Source organism: Labrus mixtus, chromosome 13 (genome assembly GCF_963584025.1).
Source record: "Labrus mixtus chromosome 13, fLabMix1.1, whole genome shotgun sequence".
NCBI lineage: Eukaryota > Metazoa > Chordata > Actinopteri > Labriformes > Labridae > Labrus > Labrus mixtus.
In genome coordinates this window covers 27,511,052-27,528,291 of record NC_083624.1, presented here as the reverse complement: position 1 = coordinate 27,528,291, position 17,240 = coordinate 27,511,052, and the positions used below count along the sequence as shown (strand labels likewise).

The 17,240-nt window shown below is 39.5% G+C and overlaps 1 protein-coding gene across 2 annotated transcripts in view; it reads left to right on the top strand.

Annotated features, from left to right (window-relative positions):
* gpc6b (glypican 6b) overlaps nt 1–17,240 on the top strand; it is a 91,406-nt gene that overhangs the window by 60,413 nt on the left and 13,753 nt on the right. The window contains exons 6-7 of one of the 2 annotated variants that reach the window (XM_061054560.1): nt 63–206; nt 1,188–1,217. In XM_061054560.1, the coding sequence (XP_060910543.1) occupies nt 63–206; nt 1,188–1,217 (174 nt within the window). The remainder of the gene's footprint in view (nt 1–62; nt 207–1,187; nt 1,218–17,240) is intronic. The other variant, XM_061054561.1, reaches the window with a different exon arrangement.

The window sequence follows — 17,240 nt, the reverse complement described above, 5'->3', positions numbered from 1 at the left end:
TCTGCATCCAATGTCATTTAAACCCCTGACAATTGGGTGCCCACGTTTTTGTGTAATTGCAGGTCTTTCAAGGCTGTGGTCAGCCGAAGCCCGCAGGAATGACTAGGTCTGCCCGCGGTGTTTCGGATGTGTTCAACGCTCGCTTCAAGCCGTACAGCCCCGAGGAGCGGCCGACCACTGCAGCTGGCACGAGCCTGGACAGACTGGTAAGGAGGCCGAGCCGCTGCTGTTATTCGGGGGGGAGACAGTAAACCCTGTAAACATCGTTTGTCTTTGGGACTTGACACTGTTGATTAAAGCTGGTGGTTTGCCATGGTAAGCCCCCGGAGCCGGAAATTAATTCTTTGTGCTCGCCCTCCATTCAGGGCCCACTCTATCGATTTGTGTTTGTTAACGAATCAACGGCTTTACCCCGAGAGGGCAGAGGGAAGGTGTGCTGCTCTGTGCTCAGTGCCCTTCTCCTCTCTGTGTACCTGGCAAACAGAAACAGAAGCACTGGAAGAATTGATGGATAGATTTTGTGACGTTGGCCGTATCAAATGTTTGCTGTAAAGAACCCTCTTTATTTTCTATCAGATTAGCCGCATGTTTGTTGGACTGGATCCTGATACATGGATTTTCATTTCAAACAACCTTGAAGCCTAAAATGCTGCATCAGGGTAAAGGTTAACACGTGGCTGACAGACCAATTCGGCTGAGAGACAGTTCTCATCACGGATTACCTTTGCAGCCACAGTGCCCTTCCTTCCTCCTCTCTTGCCCTTTTTCAAAGTGGATCTTTTCAAATTGTTCTTTGGAGCTATTCTTTGTCCAAAACCATACATTGTGTTGGCCATAATGATGCTTGACAAGCACCAAACCAGTTAAGTTGAAAGTCAGTCTAACCACGGTGTTTTAATTATACTCAACAAAACATCTGTGTCCTTTTGTGAAGTTATTAAAAAATCATTTAGTTAATGAATTCATCATTTAAAAAGCATCCTTTTCTAGGCAGCGGGCTCTTGGAATCCCACAACAATAAGTGATATGTTTGCTTCAGTCTATACTAATTATGTTTATGCAGTCAGTTTCTGATGTCTTCTATACAGCCGCTGCCTTTTTAGTTTGTGTGTGCTCATCGCCCATTTCTTCCACCTACACTGAATAATTAAGCCTTTCTGTCTCCCTGCCTTTATGCTGCAAACCAGAGGATTGTTTGGAATGCGATGCAGCACAGTGTAAGGTTCAAACATTTCATACTAATTTAATTTCTATTTTGCTGGAAGTGTTGTCTTAAACTGTGTTATGCATTGTGACTGGAAGCACATCATGTTTTTTTGTTATTACTCTGTGGCTGTGGGTGCATAGGAATGCGCTCCAAGCATTAAAGATTTACAGTAAGCAGGCTGTGTGACCTGTAAATCCCAGAGGTATGCAGCACTTGGTGCGCTAAGTGTCAGTCATGGTGTCATTTTCATGTCACCTGGGGCTCAGTGTCATCCAGTCTTATTGAAATTGAAATGACAGTTTGTTGTTGCTGAGGCTTTTTAGATGTTTGAATACAGAAACTTTTCAGACTTGGATGATAGCCTCTGTGGTGTGTTATGGCATTGAAATATCAGCTGTTAAACACCCTATTTTAAAGGTATTTGTTGAACACATGCCATGTTGTCCTCAGCCAGGGAGGATTTCTTCAAAGAGATCAAACATGAATTTTTATCTCTTCTGCACACTTTAAGACCCCTCATTGCCTCATAGCTAACAAAGTCAACTCCTCGACATGGGCGACCAATCAGCAGGTGACATTCCTCCATCAGAGCTGGCAAAGGGGAGAGCTGTGAAGAGATGGGGGGGGGGGAGTGTTACAGCCAGCATCTGCTCTAATGGTAGAGCGAAGTGGGGGCTCCAGACTGCTCATGAATAACTGGGCAATTAGCCTGCTGGGAGAATCTCACAAGATAGCGCTCAGTGACAGGAGCTTATTTTTGACAAACAATAACTACACCAGTGTTTCCAAGCACATTCTTTTTTTTAATTTAAACTGCAAAAATAAAAATGTAAACTTTATGTCCAAGGGAAGGTGAAGGAAAGTTTTCTAAAAATAAACCTCCAGAGGCTTTCTCCAGGCAGAAAAACTATTAGCAATGTCTGTGTATGTGGAGGAGGAAACCATGGTGATTCTAGTGTCCTCTGGAAGTCACGTCATCATGACATTTCTGTAATGTGTCATAATTAGGGTTGTTCTGTTCATATTGAGAAAAAAAGGTGTTTCCCACAGAGTGACGGTTTACCTGTGGGCGATGGCAAGGGAGTGGGGTTATGATCAAAGTTCAATAAATACACTAATATATGAAGATATTTATGAGGTTTGGTTAGAAATTAAATTAACTGTACTTTAATCTCTAACTTTACAAACAACTGTAATGCACTCATCTTACTTACCTGCAGTTCTCGTATCCACACACAACCTCAACTGCACCAATCCATAATGAACACCGTGACATGTCCCACCCCCACTCTGTCAGCGTGCTCCTTTTAGTATAATCATGAGAAGAACGTTTTAGAAAGTCACCCAAACAACTAAACTCCTGTTTTAAAAAGTTTCACTTTAAATTCCATGATGACAACAGGTGAGCCTCGTGCAGGGAGAAACCAGCGGCATCAAATGATGAAATCAACGACATTAGGAGGTTCATATTTAACACGAGACGTTGCAGCAAAATCAATGTATTGTTGAGCAGCAGACATCTATATATCCTTCTACCTGCAGATTAAACAGACAGGTGCAAAGTGAGTCCGCTAGTTAGTCCACTAGTTTCATTGATCTTATGGCAATGAAAAATAAGAAAAATGCTAAATATGGTTGGCAAATATACCTGGACGACCCGCCCATGTAGTCTATGTGTGGGAAACACTGTGCTTGGTTTGTCTTTTGGCTCAGTCAGACTTTACAGTTGCAATCAGGTGATTGAAACTACATTGAATTTCAGAATGTTATTAATGATTGACAGCTTTTTGAAAATGAGACATTTTAAAGAAACAATTCCCAACATGCATATTAAGGCCTGTGTCCAGGGTAATATTTCCTTCAATAATAAAAATCTTTTAGTGGACAAAGGCCCTTAAGCTATATTGAATAAGAGCCAAATTCATCAAATCTGCATGAAGTTAATTTTTGTGTAACTTTTTTTCCAGTCTTTAAATCAATCCTGACATTTTAAGTAATATCACAAAAATGTTTGCAAAAAATGTCCCTATTGTAGATGTAGCAGATACAAAGCAACATCAGCGTTCATTTGGATTCATGTTTTATACAACTTTTTGTCCTGTTTTTTGCCTCCACTAATTCCAGAGGTTAATATCTGATTCCTAAGCGACTAAATGCTTCACTATGCTCAACACCTAGTCGTTAACTCTGTCTGCCTGCTGTTTATTGCCAAGCAGAAAGTGTCTACTGGGTTTAGCTCCTTTTTTCTCTTAAAACAGCTGCCTGCTGCGTCTGCAAAACCCAAAGTGAACCCAAACAGCAAAGTTGCAGGCCTTTACACCAAAACAATGAGCTGAAACATGCTTTAAAGCTCAGCAGAGCTGAGGGGAAGTGCAGAATCAGGTGGTTATTGTCCATGGGCTCCTCACTACAAAAGAACCCTTTCACATCCAAGCTCTCCTAAGATCCATTGTTAATATAAACTGATTTATTATTGCCATGATATACCATTATACATTTACACAAGCTGAAAAAATAAACATCTTACACTGTAGATACTTCCAAACTAAAGCAGTGCAGCTTCTGTTTCCATGGGAAGACAGGCCTCAGTGAGCTAGATGAATGGATGAAATCATTAACAGTGGTTGACAAAGTACACAACTTCATTATTTAAGTCAAATCACAGATACTGCTGATCAAATATTACTCCAATACAAGTGAAAGTTGCCTAAATTATTGCTTGAATTTAATTGTGCATAAGTGTACCTTCTCACTGTGAGCCAACAGCACTAATCACTGCACCACTGTGCAACCTAAAAACAACACAATGTGCATCATCACTGGTCTTTGAATGAGGGAGGCTGTCTATCATAGCTATGACCACATGAAGCCTGCAGCAGGATATGGTCTTCAGTAGTTTATCATTTTTTGTGAATGTGAGTGTGGCTGGTGGTCTGTCTCTGTATGTCAGCCCTGTGATTGACTGGTGAACAGTCCAGGGTGTATCCTGCCTCTCGCCCAAAGGCAGCTGGGATCAGCTCCAGCCCCAGCGGTATAGATAATGGATGGATGGACTTCTAGTGTAGATTCATTGTCAGCGTTAAGTTTATCTGGAAGTTCTCTTGTAAAATTTGCAATGCTTTGCTGGCAGTGCAAAACTGTGTGCAATGTTTTTATTTAGCTTTGCTGCGTCACCTACGGGCCCCACTTTGGGAATAACTGGTCTAGAGGATGTTTCAGCTGTTGACAAGATGCAGGAGTGCATGAAGATACATGCCATATTTGTTTAGTATACAAACATAATCTCAGAGGACATCACACATATGTATATCTGCCCACCATCTTTTTTTATGTCTGAGAATCTTTAATGCAAATGGGAGACAGGTGATCAGTGGAAGCCGTTGATATTTATGAGCTCAGTTCTTGCTTTTTGCCTTCATATTTTTTTCTAGTATCATTGAAGATAGAGGTCTCAGCTGGCAACTCATAGCTGAAAGTTTTGCGTCTGTTCTTGAACCTCTTTTCATGTATCTCTTTGGAGGCCTTGGAAAAAAGAATATAATGAAGAATAGTTGCTTTTTACTGGAAGCTCTCTGTCAGTGCATGTCCTAATTGAAGCTGCTGCCAGTTAGTTATTTCCTTTTACCTGCCTTCCTGCTGTACCCCAGGGCTAAGTGTAGAGGTGTTAGTCTTGTCTTTCAGCTTCCTCGTGCCGTCATTAATGCAGCAACACTTACTGTATGTGTACATCCTGCGGCAGACACATGACTAGGTTCCCTCTGAGAGAGCGTCTTTGTCGTCCCACACACTGTCCCTGTTTACAATCTGGCACAGGATAATTACCTGTGACACTGCTCAGCCTTGTGAAAGTTGAAAATAGTTTAAAGTGTCCTTTGATAAAAACTTCTTGTCTGGATTAAGCGCTAAGTTTGTGAGTCAAAGAATGGCGGGGAGGGCCTGCATTCAATTCTTGTGCTGCCTTTAGCAGCTTGGAGGAGCAGGCCCACCTCCGGCTCAATGAGCCATGACTGTTTAATTGCCTGACATTCTGTCAGAGCACACACCCTCAAAGCTCAGAGAGAAATGGAGATTTGAAAGTCCAAAGAGGGGATAAAGGCAAAACAGACTGTCAGGCTCAGAGGGGCATTATAGATAAGAGGAGGGGCTTTTAATTTGACATTTGTAACATGTTTGGTGCAGTTCAATTTAGAATTGGTTATTTTGGTTCCCTTGTGTACAGTGCACATTTTATCAGTCTGGCACTTAAACAATAAACACAAGAAACAAACCAGACTAGTCTGCAGAGAGAGCCTGAAGGGGAAAGTATTTTTCATAAATGAATCCCTTGTATCATAACTTTTCTGTGTATACATTTTGCTAAAAACCTTTTTTATTTTAAGCCTTCCAGAGACACAGTATGACCTGATAGTCAATCACGGGTTGCCGTTGTGATTACATTCAAATCATTAAAGCATCACCAGCAATGTTTTTCATGTAGACACAATTCCCTGATTATTTTATGAATAGATAGATAGATAGAATCTTTATTATCATTGTATACAAGGACACAACAAAACTTCGTTAGCAGCAATCTTACACAGCAGCGTTTACAAAAACAACAACAACAAAAATATATTTGTGGTGATCTGAGAGAGAAGTATGCAAAAAGTGGCCAGAGAAATTGCTGTTCAGTGAATGGATGATAATAATAATAAATAAATAGACAGTTGTGGTGACTGAAAGAATATATACAGTTATTATTTTACAGTGACTGATTAATTAAACAAATATAAATATAGAGAGATATAGTGCAAATCAGTGAAGTTATAGTGCAGTGACAGAGTATATACAGTTATTATTGTCCACAGCTCTGGGATAGAAGCTGTTTTTTAGTCTGTTTGTCCGTGTGCGAATGGTCCTGAGTCTGCCTGAGGGAAGGGTGGTGAACATACAGTGTCCGGGGTGAGATGTGTCTCTCCGGATGTTTGAGGCTCGCTTGTGGAGGTGACGCGAGTGGATGTCTCTGAGGGATGGGAGAGGGGAGCCAAAAATCCACTGAGCTGTTTTGATGATCCGCTGAAGATTCTTCTTTTCTGCTGCGGTGCAGCTCGAGTACCATACAGTACAGCCGTACATTAGGATGCTCTCGATTGTGCAGCAATAAAAGTTCTTCAGCAGATCGCGAGGAAGTCTGTTGCGCCTCAGGGTCCTCAGGAAAAAGAGGCGTTACTGTGCCTTCTTTATCAGGTGTGCTGTGTTGAGGCTCCAGCTCAGGTCCTCTGAGATGTGCACTCCTAGGAACTTAAAGCTGGAGACACGTTCCACCTCTTCCTGGTTTATGTGCAGACTGTTGTGGGGTGTTTTGTGTCATTTGTAAATGAATACAAAGTCATTGTGTTGTCCATCTCAAACATCTTCAATGAATTCAGACAGCTCACTCAGCTAGTCCGGTGAAAATACTATATGACTTGTCAAAGCATTTTCTTTTTTTTTAATGGAAAAATACATGGAATTTCTGATACTTTTCAAAAGCAACACGTAAGCTCAATGATTGTGTCACAGCTAGAAGACACTATTCCCATGTCACATTTAAGACCGTCCTACAGAAATGACTTTGCAAAAACTGCTTACCTTAATTAATAGAAGAGACAAAACATGAGGTTCTGGATTTTCATCCAGAAATGCTTGATGATTATGCAAACACATCTAGAAAAAAAAGGAAAAGCTATAATTCTGAACAAATTGTAGCTCCTCTTTCATCTGTATAGATATGATTTACTCATGACTTTCTCATTTCTCCGCCTGTGTCTGTCTCACTCAAGCCAGGCATTTTTTGAATAGTTGGGCAAAGTAAATATTTTCTGAAAAACCAAAGTCAAAAATGTATTCACAAACATTCAGGCATACACCCCAGTTAGTTGAGACTTGCCACAGTAATTCCAGACTACTGCTCCAAACTGAAAAATTACTTTTGCAGAAAATTGTAGGGGGGGAAAGAACATGGAAACTTCAAGATGCTTTTAAAAACATTTACATGGTTTCCAAAACGGCATTCCACAACACTATAGAAAACAGTTATTATATTCAAGTTTGTTTGATCCTTTGCATTTTTCTTTTGAGATACTATATATGTTATTATGTCCAGGTTTATGAAATCTGCTTACTTTTTTTCCAAACTGGCACCTGCCTGAATGTTATTGGCCAGAGAGTTATGATGTCATAGTCAGTCAGTCAGTCACCCATTGGTGTCTGAAGAGGTCTTTTAAGGCCCAGTCATGGCACTAACTTTGGGAAAATGAAGGAGCAGGCAAAGAGAGGCGCTGGTTTAGCTCAGTTGTTAGAGCAGGCGTGCCATGAACAGATTCTAAAGTCCTTGTTGTAGTGGGCGCAGGATTCTCAAACCCTAACCCTGATGCCATTTGGTGCATGTCAACTCTCTCTCCCAGCATTCCCTGTCTATGTTCATCTGTCTCATCCAAATAAAGGCAAAAGCTGAAAAAAGGCAGTCAATGAGATGGAGCTAAGGGGGACAAATGAATATCTTGGTTGATAAAAAAAAAGCCCATGTAGCTTATTATCCAGCTAGCATTTCAAACAGTACAGATACAGGCCAACTGGTTTCATTTAAGCTGAATGCTGGCGTGTGAACTGCAGTCAAGCCGTATGCACTTCTTGTGATAGAAGCCATTCTCCCTGTTCAAAGTTATTATACTAGATCAACTTTGAAACTACTATTTTACGGTAGAAAGGTTACATATTGTTGCATCAATATACACAAAACAGAATACCTATATCCTCCAGATTTTCCAATAAAGAAATGAGCTATAGAGACCACATTTTTTTTCTTTTGTATGAGGCTGTAAACATGTTAATCTCTGCTGTAAAAGCTGATATTTTGATATGGGCTCTAATAGGAATACATCTGCATGGGCCTCACTTTTCAACATATAAGGTTATCGCTTGGCTCCAAAGAAAACTATTTTGAAAGATTAAAGCACCGACAAACTTCAATCAATCAATCAATCATTCAACCTTTATTTGTATAGCGCCAATTTATAATGTTATCTTACAAAAAGCTAGTAAAAAAAACTTACTCATTGCTTTATTACAGACCCCATGTTAATCCATCATGAGCACAGCACTTATCAACTTCCCATCAGATGACTGTTGAGACTCTGCACGTTTTTCAACACTATGGAGTATTAGCGTTCAAGCGATTGGATCCAACAAAAGACTTCTCCTTAGAGTTGCATCACAGAGACAGTTTGTTGTTGGTTGTGTCTTCATGTCTGCTGTTTGTGTTATTATGCTTTTATGCATATCAATAATTGGGAGACACTCAAGTCCAAATAGATGATCACTCTTCTCCTCTTGGCTCGTCTTCTCAGTAAGCAGAGGTGACAGCTTGGTGGATCAATGCTTGAGAATTGCTGCGCCACAGCAAAAATGTTGAGAACCAATTTTTTTTCTCTCATTCTTGTTTCTTGGAACCGTTCCACGCAGGTCACTAAACTGCTGTTGGGTGTAGCTGTGTGATTGTCTGTCTGTGTTTGTTAGCATTGTAAGAAAGCAGTGATGTGCCCTAGGTTTTTACTTGCCTTAAGCCAATACACGAGCGCAGCCATCCATGACCCTGATAAGAAGTAAGAGTGTGAATGGATAAAAGGCGCCTAAAGGTAGTCTTTTTTTGGGCTAGGTATACTGAGAGCTAAAGGGATTGCTCAGAACAGTCTAACTGGATCTATTTTCACACATGGAGGGGTTTGGAATGGGGATATCACTTTTATCCACCGCTAACTTTGATGTTAGGGTAAATTATTCACTCTTACATTTAGCACATGGATAACCTGTAACTTTATAGCATTAAGTGAAAGAGAATATTCATGCACACAGTCTTTTTCTCTCTCTGTCTTTATCTTCAGTAGGAAACTCTGAGTAAAACATCTGTGTGTGGTTTGTCAGTTGTTGGGGGAAGAAGAAAAAAACCCAACCACTCCTTTCCCAAAATCTTGACCCTGACATTATAGTCCCGCCGTCCAGGAACAAGTTGAGCCACTGAGACATTCTTGTTTTGGATACAGCTTAATGGAAAGCAAAGTGAGCTTATCCACAATGCCATTCTTCAAGTTGTTGTATCAACGACATCGGCCCGAGCTATGCAATTATCTAGATTCCACAGATTCTAACATAACTCATACGTTTTTCTCTAAGACCACGCAGAGACAAATAAAGTAGCAGTGAACATGTGGCGTGATAGTTCAGCGGACTGATTGACCTTAGTGGTGAAACTAATCAGTTTCACCACTTAGGGCTGGCACTAAATACTGATTGGTTTTGACTTTAACCCACACACTTTCTAATGATTTATGAAGGGAGAATTAACACAAAATAATTGAAACTGAATATCAGTGACTGTATGATGAGCAGGTAAAAAGGCAATTTTCATATTTCCAATTCACCGTGTATCACAATACAGGGTTATGATTCTATATATTAAATTTTAATTTTTAATTTTGGAAAACTGTCATATTACTGTATGAGAAAAAAAAACATTCAGTTGGAATCCACCAGTGAATCCCTACCTCACACACTCGGACGCATTGTCCCTTTCACAGTCAACGGTCACAATCTATTAAAACACATTTGGTAACTTCACAGTAGCTTGAATGTATCATACTTGATTCCTTCATATCTGTGAGTATTTGTTCCCTTTTCATGCTAACCACCTGTGCAGTAGTCATGGCTCTCTTGGTCAGTGGTCAGACATAATGTTTTCTCTATCGGCTGTGTTTATTGTTTGTGAAGTATGAGAGAAAGTACCTTCTGTTTCTGAGCATGTTTCTCTTGTCTGACTGCAAATGAACATTTTACCACATGCAGACAATCCACATTTCACAACAGGCAGACGCCCAGAGGCACTAACATATGAGTCTCTGCATGGTTTGTTCAGTGAGAGTACAGTATGTTCTCTGAGTCTCAAACCAGGCAACATGTGATAAATGTCTAATTTTATATACTGACTCAGTGTCCGCAGGTCTTTGAAGGGATATTTTTCAAGCGTAATGTTTGTGTTTCAGGTTTACAGCTCGTCACCAGTTTGGAAATAGGGGGGAAGCTTGGGTGGAGCTGCTGTGAGACAGGGTTAAATGCCAGTAAATGATATCCTGGGATTTCCCATAAAAATGTCTGCATAACCAGGGATTTTCAACATTTCAGAACATTTATGCACAAGACCCCAAATCATTAACTACATATATAATTTCAACCTCTTGACACCAGAACACAATCATTCAGGAAGCAAAGGAAATGAGTGTTCTTTTACAACAACAATATCTTATAAAGTTTGGACGTATTTATTTGAAAATAGCACAAAGACAAAATGTCAAAGTGCTGAAAATACTATATGCTAATTTAGAATTTTATGCCAGAAACACCTACAAATAGTTAAGACAGTGGCAAAGAAAGACTGGGAAAGTTGGGAAATGCTCAAATAAAAGGAACATCTCACAGTTAATGAGGTTAACTGGCAACAGGTTGGTAACATGATGGGTATAAAAAGAGCATCCCAAAGAAGCTTTCTGAAGAGAAGATGGGAAGTGTTCACCACTATGTGAAAGACTGCGCTTGAAAAATATTACAAAAAATATATTTTTCATTGTAAAATTGCAAAGCACCTGGAGAATTCCTCATCTACAGTACAATATATCATTAAATGATTCAAAGGATTTGAATAAATCTCTCAACACAAAGGACGAGGAAGAAAAGCAATATTTGACAGATGTGATCTACGAGCCTTCAGACAGCACAGCATTCAAAACAGACACTATTGTGTAATGGACAACACTACAAGGACTCAGGAACACTCCCAAAAAAAGGTTGTCTATGGACGCTGTATTCACAAATTAAAGTTGAAAGTCTACCATGCAAAGAGAAATCCATTCATAAACAAACAATAATGATGTCCTGAGGTCTCACAGGTAAACAATTTTACTTTCTGTTTGGAAATCATGGGTAAAGATGCTAAGAGAGGAGTATGTGTTACAGCATGGCTCCATAGTCAATTAGACCAAGAGTAAAACTGGTCTGCCTGGAGTCCCGAAAATACAGAAAGTCTTCTCCTCAATTCCCAAATGCTTACAGAGTGTTGAGAAAGAAGAGGTGATGCAACAAAGTCATAAACATCACCCTCTCACAACTGTTTTCAAATGTGTTGCTGGCATTGAGCATATAAAAAAATCAGTTTCGACATTAAAATGTCTTTGTGCTATATTGAATTCAATATGGAGTAATATTAGAAAAATTATCACATTCTATTTCTGCTTACATTTTTCACAATGTCCAAACTCCTTTAGAAAATGGGGTTGTATTCACAGTGACAGTAAATTGAATTTTAGCATTGTTGCTCTTTCCAGCTCAATCAGAGCTGAAATTTTCTTTGTGCGTCAAATCCTGCACTGAATAAATACATTGCTACCAACATATTAACTCATGATAGGAATAAAACAACATCATAATACAAAAAGTCTGTGAGTTAAATCAAAACAAATGTGGAGCAACCCTGAGAAAATAATCGTACATTCCTGGTATGTAATAGTTTAACAAGGACAAGAAATAATTTAATTCCAGTGAACATGCAAAACACACAATTTCACTGTATGCATGTTTTTTTGTTCTTTTCAGCTTTACCGACACGTTAGACAAATTAAAAGGGGATACCTAATAGTATCAGCTTCTTTGGGGGAGAAATATATTTCTCTTCCAATAAGCCTGGTTTTCTAGAGAGTGCTCAGAGTCACTGACCAGAACTTCAGCTTAATCCATTCCTGTTGCAGTCCCATCTTTTATCCATGATGCTAATGATACGTTCAAAACAGGTCAGATGTTGGACAGATGAGTAAGGCCTCATTGTCTGACATCTAATTATTTAAAAAGGCAGAAGTTATGTGTAGTAGACCTTTAGGACCTCCCTCAGAGGAACATCCTGCATTATTTATGTTTGGTAATGACTGATCTAAATTCAGATAAGTCTCTACTATCAAGATTGTTCTTTGGCTTTAGTTAGATTTAAAATATTATTCTTTTAATGAGTATTATATGAGAAGTATTCATATGTTAATATGTTTAATAATAGTATCTTACTTTGTATCAAGGTCTTTATCTTTAATTAAACAAATGTAATGCTCATGGTGTTGCCCCACTTGCCCCATGTACAGAGGCTTCACTCACTCACTCACTCACTCACTCACTCTCTCACTCACTCACTCACTCACTCACTCACTCACTCTCTCTCTCTCCCTGATTTCTGACTCTATCCATTGTCCTATCTCTAAATAAAGGCAGAAAAAGCCCAAAATTAAACCTTGAGCGTGCTCCTATTCATAATTTTCAGTCATGTGACCAGCGCAAAGGCCTGAAGGGCAAAAATAATTTAATAACTTTCTAATATTACAAGCAGACACATTACAGATCTAAACTTGAATATTGGTTCTATAGTATAGACAGAAACCATTAATAGGAAAATAATCTACTAGTTGAAAGCTTAGTCGTGGTGACACTGAAATCAGTTGACCTCTGTGTAGTTCCTTTATAGCCTAAAATTAGCTTTTTACTTTAGAGTTTTGCACTTAAAAAATTATGAAAATGCCGTGAGCAACATGCATCCAGCCTCAAGACTTGAATAGAGAGAAAATAATCACAACATGCTACAGCACAATTTTCTGTCAATATAAAAACAGGCTAAGGGTTTTGTTTTGTTCCCACCTCGAACAGAAAAATAACTCAGCAGGTGGAGTAAAGGCCACCACAAGCAGTCACCAAATAACACTTTGAAACTACAAAATGATATAGTAGAGCCTCACTGATATAATGTGCATGATTTTACGATGGAGGTAAAATCAAGCTGTTATGATTAAAGTTCCTATTGAAGCTCTCTTGATCTTAATTGTGTTTCCCACAGAAAGACGCTGTGTCTGTGCAGTGGCGAGGGTTGTGTGTTAAAAGAATCATTTGGAAAACTGGTCTACATTATCTTATTCATATTGGGCTAGGTTATACCTACAGTAGGTTAGTTTATTAATTGTGCTTTGTTCTCCAACTTGTTTTATGTGTTTTAAAACTGCTTTAATCAGATCTCCCTTTTCCCTACACACATAGCTTACACACCTGCAGCTCTTCCCTGCTAATACAACAGTTTGTCCCTTTCCATTTCTCTCATGTTTTTGCTGTTTTAAAAGTAGCCTTTTCATCAGCAGCATGTTTTATAATAGTCTAATTTACCCCATTGGCATTTTAAAATATCCCATTCAATATTCCATTCTCCAAACTGCTGATCTGTGTAGATGTTGGTTTATGATGAAGCACATCACAGTGATCCAAAATGACATCCTGTCCTTACAGCATGCGATGTGAGCGAGTGAGCGTCAGCAACAAAATCAGCTTGATCCAATTGTTTCCTATGTGAGCGTCCTAAGTGCCCAATAGTGACGCAGTAGACACTTGCGTAAACGGACAAAGAGCAAGGAAGAAGTGGGTTCTGCAAGGAAATGGCCCCTCACTTTTCTCACTCAACAGAACTTGTTAGCTTGTTTTACAAAGTGGAGATTACGGTGCTTTAATAATATCTATATCTGTGGTTGAAATGTAGTGCTTTTACTTTTGTCAACACTGGAGAAAAACTCAACTTTATTAAGCCCGTTTGGCAAGAGGAGACTGTACATTTGATTAGTATATTGTGATTGGTGATCTTATATAAAAAAGTTTTTAAAAAATGCTAAAATGATCAGCAAATAATTTCAGCCAGACATTTTGGCCGTTGATATTTTTATCTGCCAGACAACTGCACATGATGCTGTAAACTGGTCTGGTGACTTATTTATCAAGATAACTACTGTAAGCAATGTACAATTGTACCATTCAGCTTCTAGCTGTGAGTTTGGGGACCTGTCTTGTGGAGCTTTAAACCTCACTGAATCAAGATAAAGGTTTGGTTTGTGTGTGGGTGTGTAAGAATGCAGATGAGCTTCTATTTTTGCTCTATTTTTAGTTTGACTGTACATTTAAGGGGTCTTAAATTTAAATTACCTCTGAAATCACTACGTTAAAATCTTCCTGTGCTGACCATTAACTACAAATGACCACATCCACCAAAGCAGATTAATCGCAGCATCTTCCAGATATTTTCATAGTTTTATCAAACATATCACAGAAGAGGTGGCTGTGAGCATTTTTCATTCACAATTCTCTCCTTTAGATAGAGACTATAGGAGCCCCTTCACATGTCACAGCCAACACTAAGCGTCAGACGGAAGGTCATAATTAGATAATGTTTCTGATGAACATGCAAGGAGACATCTCCCAAAGCGACACATCTCAATCAGGCTATCAGAGAGCTGAGCTCACAGCTGTTCAGTAAACTTAAGCTGAATGACCTTGGTCCTGTCGTGACAAAGACATCACACGTGCTGTATTAAGCCAAAAGGTGCAACAACAAAAGGATATTTATCTCACAGTTCATTGTTGTTATTCATGAGGCAACATCAGAATAGCTGACAGAGTTGAAACCCTGTGAACTTAAAGGGTCTACAATGTGCAAAATATTATAAAGGAGGCTTTAATAAGAGGTAATAAGTTACTGGTATTAAACATTCTGAAGTTTAGTAAAGATGGTTGTAGGTAGGTTTTTAAGAGGATGACCTTGGTCTGTATCACAAAGAACGCATGTTCTGTGAACCACAGTCGATTCTTAAAGCTCCCAGAAACCTGACTTGAAATATTAAAAATGTACTCGTAATATCAAAATGTAATGTTTCATTACATTTCAGGACTGTGTGGACGTGGCAGCTCACATTATGTCAACATTTGCCCCCATTCATTGTATATTGGAACGGTCCGACTAGCTGCTCATAGCATCCTGGGAAAGCTAGCCACCCTGAAAGAGCTAGCAGTGCCACTTTTTAACATGTTTTCTTCCTTGTTATGTCAAACTCATCCACACAAAGACAACAGCGATATAGTGTTTGGAAAATAAACTTTGGGGAGTGTTGGTTTGTTTGAATAGAAACTTAAAAAGTTAACAACAACAGAATAAACTAAAAGTTGCCATAAAAACTTGCCTGTCCTTGACAGTAACAAGTTGGTTTCTGCAAGTCAGCTCCTGGAGCCGCTTCTTAAGATTCAAGATGACCTCATTCATAGCTGTGATGGCCAGGCCGTTGAGTTGAATTGCCCCTGAAGCCAAGGCTTAGAGGTCTTAGTTAACCCCCATGAACATGCCCAAGGACCGCCCCACAGCAGTTGTACATTGCCTTAAGCCTTGATTTTGAGTACCTCTGAAGGCACACGTTCATCTTCAAGAGATGATAGTGCCTCTGAAGCATGTGTGCCTCAAGTTTAAGCAAGAACAGGAAGTGTAAACCTGACTTGAGTGCAGTCATGAGTCCAACTCAAGGACTTCACCATCAAGGTCCCCTAAGACTCCAGATAATGTTCAAGATCAGTGATGGTGCTTGGGTGAAGGCTGACCCAAGCCGAGTTCAAAAACTCCTCAACTGAGCGGAATCACTAGTTAGCATCTAGCAGTCCTTCATTTCCTGCACATGTAGATACATGGAGTGGCTCAGCTGTTGCCCCCCCCCCCCCCCTCCCCCCCCCATACTTGGCATTGGGAACCAATGGGCACTGCTCTGGCCATTCTCTGCAAACAGGTGAAGAAATGGTTCATTACATGCTAAAATGAAGCCATGCTGTGTTTGTCTGTGATTTGGTGCTGATGCTCCTTTCCCGCCAAAATGTAAGTAAAAAAAATCACTCATGGGGCGCAGGTGGCCTAGTTGTTTGCGGCCACTATTAACTAGTTCCTCTTCCTGTAGATTTCAAATGTCGGATGCCTTATCCAATTGAAAAGCTTTGTCTTAGCTAATCATCCAATCACATTCATCCCAACGTTATGTCTCGCCTCAGTGTAATTATTACGTTCTCAGTCCTTCTTTGAGGCTTTAGAGTTTTTCTTTTGGTTCACACGAAACTAACATCGAGAGATTAAGTTTTAAAAGTTAAAAGTTTTAAGAGAGAATTAAAAATCCCGTACTTTTTGATGTAGCTCACAGAAGGGAACATTCAGAAATTGTCTGATCTAAAATAATGTCTGAGAACAGCAATATTTCTATACAGTTAAATCTGTTTGAAACTGTCTAAGTTCTTCTTTACAACAAAATGTGGCGTGTGTCTTAATATTTTACCAAGAAAAGAAGAAGAAACATAAACCGGCACATGCAAGATGTAAATAGGGATGAATGTATCTACCAAATTCCATCTGGAGGTGGTGAGCCAGATGCAAGGTTTTTTATTTTTGAAGAAATATATACCCAATGAGAAAGTTCACATAACAATATCTCATCCTGCAAACTGAAGCAAGTCTGGCAGAGAGCGACACATGACCCACCGTCTAGACTGAAGAGCCAATGCTGATTTACATCTTCCCACGGGAAAAAGCAAGACAGATGCAGTAACATCTGTGATCACGGTTATGGAGGCTCAAACATTTGTAGTGCACACACAGTGTATTTTATAAATGTAGACAGTTAAAATGACAACTGTAAATGTGCTCTGCTTCTGGAGTTGTGGACCACAGATTGCTGAAGTTGCATTACTCTGATCCAGACATTTAGAAAGTTGCAAGTTAATTTTAATACACCATAAAAATGATTTGATAAACTGACTGTGAGGGGATATTAACTGTTAATGTGCCAGACTGAAATTAGAACTCCAAAAAATGCGCACACAAATGGCAGAGCTGAAAACATATGGCTGACGCGTGCTTCATAAAAAACTCCAGTCCAAGTTCTACGTTTCAATACTTTACTGAAAGCTTTATATACAAAAATACAATCAAACAAAATGTAAAGCACGGTCAAAGACCAGTGTGCTACCGTAGCTCCACAGCTTCTAATAAAACAGGCAAGCCATTACTGGCAGCATGCTGCAAGCTTTAACCAATCAGCAGCCAGAGTTGACTGGAGCCTTAATTACCTTCAATTAAGCATGCGGCACTGGCCTG